The 10,967-nt window shown below is 42.5% G+C and overlaps 1 protein-coding gene across 1 annotated transcript; it reads right to left on the reverse strand.

Moving 5' to 3' along the window:
• Nucleotides 1-8,483: 8,483 nt before the first annotated feature.
• Nucleotides 8,484-9,968, reverse strand: LOC150068223 (olfactory receptor 7D4-like). The gene is made up of 2 exons (XM_090352752.1): nucleotides 9,947-9,968; nucleotides 8,484-9,409 (listed from the first exon to the last, which is right to left on the reverse strand). Exons 1-2 carry the CDS (start codon nucleotides 9,966-9,968, stop codon nucleotides 8,484-8,486), a joined length of 948 nt encoding a protein of 315 aa, XP_090208878.1.
• Between the last annotated feature and the right edge of the window lie 999 nt (nucleotides 9,969-10,967).

Below are 10,967 nucleotides of genomic sequence, written 5' to 3' on the forward strand. Positions count from 1 at the left end.
CATGATCACTTCTGGTCTTTTCTATGTATGTGGTACTGTGGAATCAAACTCAGATCTTCATGCATGCCAGGCAAGCACTCTAACACTTGGCCATGCTGCAGTCCCTGTGAAATGTATTTTTCTAAACTTTATTCTTACGTAGTTGTACCACGGGGCTATAATTCAATGATCAGTTTGTGAGTACAAGACCATTTCATCAATGTCACTCCGTCCATGGTCTCCACAACTCCTCCCAGTCCAACCCCTACCTCAGTTCACCCAGTTCCAGCTTCACATTTGTACACTGCATATTAGGAATGATTTTGCCCACCTTTCCTCTCCACATTTCTCTGTCCACCTTTTCCACTGCCTTCACCTTTCAGGAAGCGCTTTCAACTCTCAGGTACAATTAATTCTTTAACCTATTTTCCTGCTGGAGGGAATGTTCACCATGTAATAGGATCAAGTCTTCCTCCCGTGGTCTGCAGGCCATGGATCAAGCATCTATCTAAGGAATGGGAGCATTTGTTGGGAAGATCTCAGTACATGGATTTCCCGGATGTCATTCAGCCTCATTTCCTGGAGTCCAGGCAGCGTTCCTGGACTGAACTATTCTCAACACAACACATCTGTTACCTGTGTGGATGGAATACAGCATGGCTGGTCAACATGGCTGTGGATGCCTCCTGACAGAGAATTCCTCTAGGTGATTTATTCCAAAATATGAGAGAGGGTAAAAAAGAGACTACCAGCTGCGCTGAAATGAGGAGAAAGGAACACAGCATCATTAACTAACATGTAATGAGCTTAATACATTTTTTTCATATTTTTATTGTAATTAATAGAAGGGTTACATTATATTCACCAGATAGAAGGTGCATTATTTCACATACATTGATACCCTTTCTCATGTCTTGGTCCCCATTTCGCTTCCCCCCACTCCCATCCCTCATCTTGTTTCCCCCTTTTTTTCTGACAGCTGGGCTTAGTACATTTATCTCATGCCTGTAATCCTAGCTACTCAGGAAATGGAGAGCTCAGGCTTGGGATTCTATGCCAGTCTGGGCAAGAAAAGTCTGTCAGATTCCTTTCTAATTTTTCAGCAGTAAAATGATGACAGTGGATCTAGTAGCAGCCTTGAATAAGAAGGCTCAGAAACACTGACTCTAAACCCCAGAAGTGGCACACAAACACACACACACACACACACACACACACACACACACACACACACCATCAGCACATGTGTGAGATATCATGGTCTAGAGCAAGAACATATTATGCTGAAATCAGCAGAATTAATGGATTATGCAGTAGTACATTGGATGAAGTTGATTCATATGCTCAAGGCTCTGAGAGAACAAGTTGTCTAGAAATATTTACAAAGAAATTTTATGGACTGAACGCAAGTGTTTGTCATCTCCATAACAATTACCAGTGACAGCATCCTTTATGCCCATGAAATGGCCGCTGTGTAAATCAGAATGACAGCTTTTGGGCAGAAAAGCTTCCTGGAAATGGAAATCATTTGTGCTGGGGGAGGGAAGATGGATTCTTATCAGTAGGAGTAGGAAAGGAAGGCACAGGCCTTCTAGGTTGAGACAAGCAATGAAATCAGCCCTGCTGTCCCTCCGTGGATGAATGGAGAACAGAGATGGACACATGATGGAACATTCTTCAGTCTTTAGGAAGAATGGATTCCATCCTGTGGAGGAAAATGACTGGAAGTGTAGATCATGTCATCTGAAGCAAAATAACCCAGGTTCACAAAGACAAATGGTACGTGTGTTCTCATCTTCACAGTTTAATATCCATGTATCTATGGGTCTACTACTCAGCTACCTATCTTCTTACCTACATTCCAACCCTCCGCATGTTTATCATTTATGTATATATGGGTCTACCTATCATATACATACCAGGCTACTGTCTGCGATCTCAGTATCAATATAAGTGTCTACTGTTGTCTATGTATGTATGCCTGTGTGTATCTATTATCTATCTACCTTGTGCATACCTGTCTGTCTCTCAATTAGTTATATATCTATCTACCTTTTTCTATTACCTCCTGATGTATGTATGTATGTAATAGACCATCTATTATCTGTGTGTCTATCTGTCTGTCTGTTGATCCATTATCTACCTGGGTAACTGCATCTTTGTTAGCATCTCCCTTTGTATTATCTATTATCTCTATACCTATTACTTATCTACCATGAATGTAAATGTTTATGGGGAGAAGCCTGAGGGAGAGGAGGGAATGGTGGGATTGAGAAATACAGAATATGTGTGAAGATGAAGATAAAATGCACTAAACCCTGTTGAAATCAGGAGCAGGAACTATGGGACAAAGAAAGAGCTACAGAGGGATTTATTGTGATCAAAACACAATATATGCCTGTGTGGAAATACCACAGCAACCCTCCTTTTTCCAGTTGGAATACACAGAAAATCATTCTGTGCACACTGAAGCCAGTGTGCATGTGCAAAACTAAGTGAGGAAAGTTGGGTGCCAGTGGCTCACAGGTGGCATTCTAGCTACTACGAGGCTGCAATTGAAGGAGCAGGCAGGGAAGTCCATGAGATTCTCATTCCTAATTAATCACCAAAAGCCACACGTGAGCTGCAGTTCACTTGTTATGGCTCAGTAGCTCAGGGGCAGTGCCCAGGTGCACATTTCAAGTACTATGACGGGCGCATGTACATACAGACACACACAGACACAGACACAGACACACACACACCCACGAAGGGAAATTCTTCCTTACTAATAATTTGTTGTTGGCTAGATTTTGTTATGGACACTACTGGGAAACATACCATACATTTTTGGTCAAATATGCCAGCACTGGTGGTTCATCCATGTAACCATCATTGCTCAGGTGTCTGAGGTCTGACAATGGAAGTTCAAAGCCAGCCTGGGCAGGAAAGCCCTGAGAGCCTTATTTCCAAAAAATGACAGAAGAAGCTGGATGTGGAGCTGCAGCTCAAATAGTAAAGTGGTAGCCTGAGCAAAAGGAGCTGAGGAAGAGTGCCAGTGTTAGAGTTGAAGGGCCAGGCCTAGAGACACACATATGCACACAGACAGACAGACACAGACACACACCCAGACATAGACACACATAGACACAGAGACCAGAGACGCACAGACACACAGACACACAAGTCCCTGGCCTGGACCCAAAAGATAATACCTGGTGCACAATGGAGCTTTAACGGAGGATTAATAAATACATAATCGATGTAGCAAAGTTGACAGATAATGCTGATTATTGGGAAAGAGTGAAGAAAAGCAAGAGACCTTCCAGAAAAGAACTTCATGAGAAAGGCGCTCTAGGTTGCAGCAAGTGACAGAAAGGAAGGAAATCAGAGTTCACAAAGCCTGAACTCCAAGTGCCTTAGAGTTCTGGGACCTCACCTGCACATATGAGCTCCCTTCTGGCCCTTCCTAGCCTCACTATTCCAGAGGATTGCCTGCTACTCTCCCCATTTTCTTTTTGTCTTGTTTTCCCTCGCTGGTCATAAATTTACATTTCCCCCGTCTTTACCAGGCTACCATGGTTCTGTATTTTGGTTATCACTGAATATTTCTTATCTCCCCAACTCCTCCTTAGAAGTTTGTCGACTGGGGTTTTCATGGAGACTGGATTCAGAGAAGGGAGTCAGAAGCTTGTGCAGTTTCTTGCAACTCAATCGATGAATGTACTAAGATGTCCTCATGAAATGAATTGCCTTTCATGAAATAATTGTCTTTATGAAATGAAATGTCTTTCGAGTCTCCAAACCATTTTGTTCCCATGAGTTAAAGTGAAGATGACATCATGGATAAATTTCGAGGTTAATTTCTTGCATTATGGTGGGCTGTTACAGGGTGAGAGGAATTAATTTATTCCATGGGGAACATATTATTTTTGTTTTTTCCTTTTGTTTTGATTAAATACAATAAGGAATCCTTACAGGATCTATTTATTTCAACAGGGGCTAAATCTCTGGAGCCATGTCTATTTGGCTTCTGCCTTGAAGAATCTTTGGACATGTAATAGATCACTTGATTTCTACAGGAAAAATTTTTTAAATTTTTTTCGTTAAAGTTTCTTATGCTTTGAAACTATAGATAAAAATCCCACGTTTTGTTTGGACAGCAGCACACTGAGACACTCAGCAACCTGTAAAATTATATTTGGTACCTCATATATGTTACCCTTAATATGCACTCAGAATATTATGAGAATAGCTCAGTGCCCTGTTCAGTGGATTAAATAAATGCATGATCATTTAATTATTATTATTTAATGAATGTATCCTCCGTGGTTAACAGGACGTTTGTATTTTCTGATCTTCATTTCTCTCATATCAGCCCCAACTTCCTTACCTTCTGTTACTGCTCCCCTTGGCCCAATTGCTGGATTTCTATGAAGTCAACTTAGAAAACACCACCGGGCATGATGGCTTACTCCTGTCATTCTAGCTACTCAGGAGGCTAAGATCTGAGGATTTTGGTTCAAAACCAGCCCAGGCACTAAAGTCTGTGAGACTCTTATCTCCAATTAACCACCAGAAACCCAGATGTGGGTCTATGCATCAAGGAGTAGGGTGGTAGTGGTGAGCTGAAGATCTCAGGAACAGCACCCACGCTCAGAGTTCATCCAAGAATGAACCAAAAAAAACTAAAGAAAGAGAAAAAGGAAAAAGAAAACAATCTCAGCTAGGTGCTGCTGGCTCAGGCCTGTAATTTGAAGTACTTAGGAGGCTGAGATGTGAGGATTTAGAGTTAGAAGCCAGTGGGGCAGAAAAGTCTGTAGAGTCTTCTCTTCAATGACCACTAAAAAGGCAGAATGGAGTTGTGGCTCAAGCAGAAGAGCAGAATCCTTGAGCCAAAAGAGTCATGGACAATGCCCAGGTTCTGAGTTCAAGCTCCAGGAGCAACACAGACACAGACACACAGACACAGACACAGACACAGACACACACACACACACACACACACACACACACACACACACACACACACACACACACACACACAGAGAGAGGAGAGAAATGAAACCCCCTAAATAAAAGCAGGAATATATGATCACCTCCTGATACTATTGAAAGATGGATAGTGTGTGTGTGTGTGTGTGTGTGTGTGTGTGTGTGTGTGTGTGTGTGTGTGTGTGTGTGTGTGTGTGTTGGTTCTAGGCCTGGAGTTCTGGGTTGAAGGATTCTCCCTAACCTTTTGTGCTCAAGGTTGGTGCTCTATCACTTCTGCCACAACTCCTCTTCTGTCTTATTCTTATGTAAGTGGAAATAAGGGCCTGGAGGACTTCCTGCTCAGGAAGACTGTGAGCTTCCATCCTCAGATCTCAGCCTGTGGAGTATCTGGGGGTTCAGTCTTGAGCCACTGGCACCAGAATTGATTTTTGGAGTTGCTTTAGTAGAAGTCACATGTTGTATGCATAGTGACATTCTGGGATTTGTTTTATCAATTTGGATGCACTTTTTCTTTCTCTTGATGGATTACTCTGCTGGGACACAGTGCTGAGTGACAGGGCGAATGCAGGCTCCAATGTAATCTAGATCTTAGAACCGTCCAGGTTTCTCCATTCAGTACATTGTTTGCTGTTTCCTTACTAGAGAGAGATCACCTGTCTGTCTCTGTCTCTCTGTCTGTCTCTGTCTCTCTGTCTCTGTCTCTCTCTGTCTCTGTCTGTCTGTCTGTCTGTCTGTCTGTCTGTCTCTCTCTCTCTCTCTCTCTCTCTCTCTCTCTCTCTCTCTCTCTCTCTCTCTCTCTCTCTTTCTCTCTCTCTGTTGTGGGCATTGAACTCTAGGCCTGGGTGGTATCTGTTTGAGCCACAGCACCACTTTCAGTTTTCTGGTGGTTAATTGGAGGTAAGAGTCTGATGGTTTTCATGTCCAGGCTGGGTTTGATCTGTGATCCTCAGATGTCTGGCTCCCGAGTAGCCAGGATTCAGGTGTGAGCACAGGTTGACATGTTTACTTCCAGCAGTTTTATGGGTAGAGATAAGAGTGTCACAGACTTTCCTGCCCATTCTGGCTTGGAGGCGCCATCCTCACATCTCAGCCTGTAAGACCTGAAGCTGAAATTACAACAGGAAACCACATAGAATGTAACTGTAGATATAGCCAAGAGTAGTACTTTCTGGAAAGTTCTGTAGTATTTCATTAAATATGAGGAAAAAATGACAAAAGGGATTTCATAAATCAAATCTTTATTCAGAGCACAGGAAAGGCTGATGAGAATGAGAGAAGTGTGTGGGTTATTCACTTATAAAGAGCCTCAGTCCCAGGAGATAGAAGGAAAGCCTCTCAGATACTCACCACTTAATATTAAGGGTCCACAAGTAAGTTGACTTCACAATGAGGAAACAGATGGATAAAATAATGTTGATTTATTTATTTAGTCATGTATTTTTTTGGTTTGGTAATGGGGCTTGATCTCTGGGCCTGGTTGCTGTTCTTGAGCTGTTCAGCTCAAGGCTACTGCTCTACCCGCTGTGTCACAGCAAGATTTCTGGATTTCTAGCTGGCTTTCCATTGTGATCCTCAAATTTCAAGCTCCTGAGTAGCTAGGATTATAGATGTGAACCACTGGTCCCAGCCAAGACAATCTTTAAGAGAGGTAAAAATGGCCATAAAGAAATCCACAGATAAATATTCAACCTTTTCACTACATAGGACATGCAAATCAATAAAACACTATGATTCTGTATTATGTCAATCGTGAAAAAAATCTACAACAACAATTCTGGTGAGTATGAAAAGAAACAGGCATCCTCAGACTCATACTGTTGTCTGAGGATGTCACTTAGTATAACTTTCATGGAAACACATTCATATCTGAGTGGGAAAGAGAAATTAGTAAAGAGAAAAAGAATTTCCCTCAATCTTTTTTTATATATTTTATTGTAATTAATAAAAGGGTAACATGATATTTGCCAGATAGAAGGTGCATTAATTCACATATATTGACACCCTTTCACATGTCTTGGTCCCCATTACGCACACATCCACCCCCCCCATCTTTGTTTCCCCCCCTTCCCTATCCAATTTCAAATAACCAAATACAAACAAATCCAATATATCAGATAGCAAAGTGAGATACTGTAACAATATGAGATATCGAAGGGACAGCAAAAGAGATGAGATAACATAGTACATTAAGGAAAACAATCATTCGTTATATGGCTTTTGTTTCAATATCCTGGAGGTCTTTTCAATTAGCTTCATACTATATTGCCTTATGTATCAAGGTTTTGCTCTATTGCAGATCTCTACTAGTGGAGCCCAAGGTTTCTACTGATTATGACAAATGAGGGAAACCATTGAGCCTGTGTTCCTTTGAGTCTGGCTTACTTCACTTAATATGATTTTTTGTAAGACTTTCCATTTCCTAACAAATGGGGAGATGTCGTTTTTTCTGACAGCAGCATAGAATTCCACTGTGTACAAATACCACAACTTGTTGATCCACTCATCAACTGAGGGACATCTAGGTTGGTTCCATATTTTTGCTATGGTGAATAATGCTGCAATGAACATTGTTGTGCTAGTGGATTTAGTATGCCCTAGGTTCTGGACGGTTGGGTAAATGCCAAGTAGTGGAATTGCTGGGTCATAGGGGAGCTCTATGTTTAGCCTATTGAGGCATTGCCATACTGTTTTCCATAGTGGTTGAACGAGTTTGCACTCCCACCAACAGTGTAGTAGTGATCCCTCCTGGCCACATCTTCTCCAGCATCTGTTGTTATTCGTTTTTCGGATCCTGGCCATTCTAACTGGAGTGAGGTGGAATCTTAGAGTTGTTTTGATTTGCATTTCTTTTATGACCAGAGATGTTGAGCATTTCTTCATGTGTCTATAGGCCATTTTTGTTTCTTCTTCAGAGAAGACTCTCTTTAAGTCTTTGGCCCATTTTTAATAGATGTTTGTTACTTTGGAGATTAGTTTTGAAGTGACTCAAATTTTTTTGCTTTGCCCTCAATCTTAAAACAAAATGTCACACGTAAGGCCATAACTGCTGTTCTGAAAGTGTTGGGATTTTATTTGGATTCTTCGAGGAGGAGGTGGAAGAGGAGGAGGATGAGAAGGGGGAGAAGAAGAAGTTTTGTGTCTGAGGAGGAATAATTAATATAGAAGAGGATAACTTACAGGAATACTGTGTAAACTTGGATTGTGATAAGTGCTTTCTATGTTCAATTGGAAATGCCCAGGAAAATTGTGCCACAGCAACCCAAATGGGAATATTAAGAAAAATCCACACTGAAAACAGAAGTTGTTCTTCTGATGGATAGCAAGTAAATTTCCTTGAAAGACAGATGTCCAAACATCGACAGACAAAGCCACAGGGACTTTGATGGTACACGTGAATAAGTACATCTTTTCTAGATGGAAGAGTCTATACATACATATACACTGAATCCTATAATGAAGGAAAAGTATCACTGATCTGATATTCAGCCAATTTGTCTTCCCACTTCCAATGGACTACTTTGTTCTGTGCTTCACAATCCATCAAGACAGGAGACCACTCTGCCTGGCAGTCTCCCCAGGGCCCACTTCACGTCCTGGTTCCTCAGGCTGTAGATGATGGGGTTCAGCATGGGAGTGACCACTGTGTACATCATGGAGGCCACCTTGCTTCTGTGGGCAGAGGAGGACACTGCAGAGCTGAGGTACACCCCAAGTCCTGTCCCGTAGAACAAGGAGACCACGCAGAGGTGAGAGCCACAGGTGGAAAAGGCTTTGTGCATGGTAGCTGTGTTGGACATCTTCAATAAAGAGGAGAGGATCTGATGGTAAGAGAAGAAGATTCCTAAGGCAGGAAGCACACTGAAGAGCACAAAATCCAGGTACATCCAGATGTCATTGATGAGGGTGTCAGAGCTGGCCACCTGGAGAACCTGAACTAGTTCACTGAAGAAATGGGGAATGGTGGTTCTTGGGGAGAAGGTTAATTTCCTCATCAGTACAACGTGGATTAGTGAGATGCAGAAAAGGAGAAGCCAACACATGAGGACCAGGAGGCCACAGAAGTGAGGGTTCATGATAAGTGGGTAGTTCAGTGGGTGACAGATGGCCACAAAGCGGTCATAGACCATCACGGTCAATAGGAAATTATCCATTCCACCAAAAATCATGAAAAAATACACCTGAGTGAGGCACTCTGGGTAGGAGATGTCTTTCCTCTGGGTCTGGATGTCCACCAGCATCTTGGGGACTGTGGTGGAGGTGAAGCAGATGTCTACAAAGGACAGGTTGGAGAGGAAGAAGTACATGGGGGTGTGGAGGTAGGGGTCAGAGGTGACTGCCAGGATAATGAGTAGATTTCCGAGTATGGTGATCAGGTACATAGACAGGAAGATCCCAAAGAGCAGGGGCTGGAGTTGAGGGTCATCTGAGAGGCCCAGGAGGAGGAATGGTGATTCCCCTTTGTCTCATAGTCTTGGCTGTTCTCCTTGGGGCAAGAAAGCAAAAGTTCAGTGAACGCTCACATGGTTGTATTTGAAGTTAGTTGTAAGTAGTTGTAGTAAGGGCTTTCAATTCAACATAGGACTTGTGAGTATATTGTCATGCCATCATGGTCTGTGACTCCCAGCTCCACCCATCCCTCAGTTTACCCAGTTCTAGCTTCATGTTTGTACATTGAGTATTAGGATACTCCATTCATCTGCCCATGTCTTCCCCTCACCTCCCCATTCAGAAAATGCTTTCAACTCACAGGTATAATTGTGTTACTTCTTGTGGAGCTGGGTGAATGTGAAGAGACATCAAAGGCCAACACCCGGGAGTCGTCCTACTGTGTCTGCAGGCCATGGTGCCATGGTGCAAGCATTTATCTCAGGAATGGGAGCATTTTTGGGGCAAACCTCAGTACATGGAGTTCCCGGATGCCATTCAGCAACATCGCCTGGAATCCAGGCAGCGTTCCTGGACTGAACTGTTCTCAACATGACACATCTGTTACCTGTGTAGATGGAATACAGCATGGCTGGTCAACATGGCTGTGGATGCCTCCTGACAGAGAATTCCTTCTAAAATATGAGCAATTGAAAAAAAGAATACCAGCCACAAAGAACAACTGAGACAGCAACATCATATCACAAATACAGAATACATTAAGGAAATGCCCTTTGGCTTATGCCTGTCATGCTAGCAGCTCAGGAGGCTGAGATCTGAGGTTCATGGTTCAATGCCAGCCTAGGCATGAAAGTCTGTGAAACTCTCAACTCTAATTTGAAGCACCAAAAATATGAAAGTGGAAGTGCTGTGGCATTAGTGGTAGGCTTGACTAACAAGTCTCAGGGATACTGAGTTTAAATCCCAGGACCGGCACATACACACAAACACACACACATACATACAATACACAGCATATGTGTTTATGCTCTGGAGCTGGAACTTATTATGCAGAAATCAGCAGAATTAATGGATCATACAATAATAAACTGGATAAATTTGGTTCATATGGTCAATGCTCTATCTATCTATCTATCTATCTATCTATCTATCTATCTATCTATTTATCTGTCTATGTATCTAGAATGTAAATGTTTATGGGCACAAGCCTGAGGGACAGGGAAGGAATGGTGGGATTGCATAACAGAGAATATGTGTGAAGATGAAGATAAAATCCACTAAACCCTGTTGCAATCAGGGGAAGAGACTATGGACCAAAGAAAAAGCTAAAGAGGGGTTTAGTGTGATGAAAACACCATATATGCCTGTATGGAAATACCCCAGCAAACCCCCCTTTTCCAGTTGGTATACATAGAAAACCATTCTGTGCACACAGAAGCCAGTGTGCATGTGCAAAACCAGGTGAGGGAAGTTGGGTGAAAGTGGCTCACAGCTGCCATTCGAGCTACTAAGAGGCTGCAATTGACGGATCAGGGTGTGAAGCTAGCTCAGGCAGGGAAATCCATGAGATTCTCATTCTTTATTATTACCAAATAGCCACATGTGTGCTGTAGTTCACTTGGTATGGC

The sequence above is a fragment of the Megascapheus bottae genome, chromosome 1, assembly GCF_031878675.1.
Source record: "Megascapheus bottae isolate mThoBot1 chromosome 1, mThoBot2.hap1, whole genome shotgun sequence".
In the NCBI taxonomy this organism is placed as follows: Eukaryota; Metazoa; Chordata; class Mammalia; order Rodentia; family Geomyidae; genus Megascapheus; species Megascapheus bottae.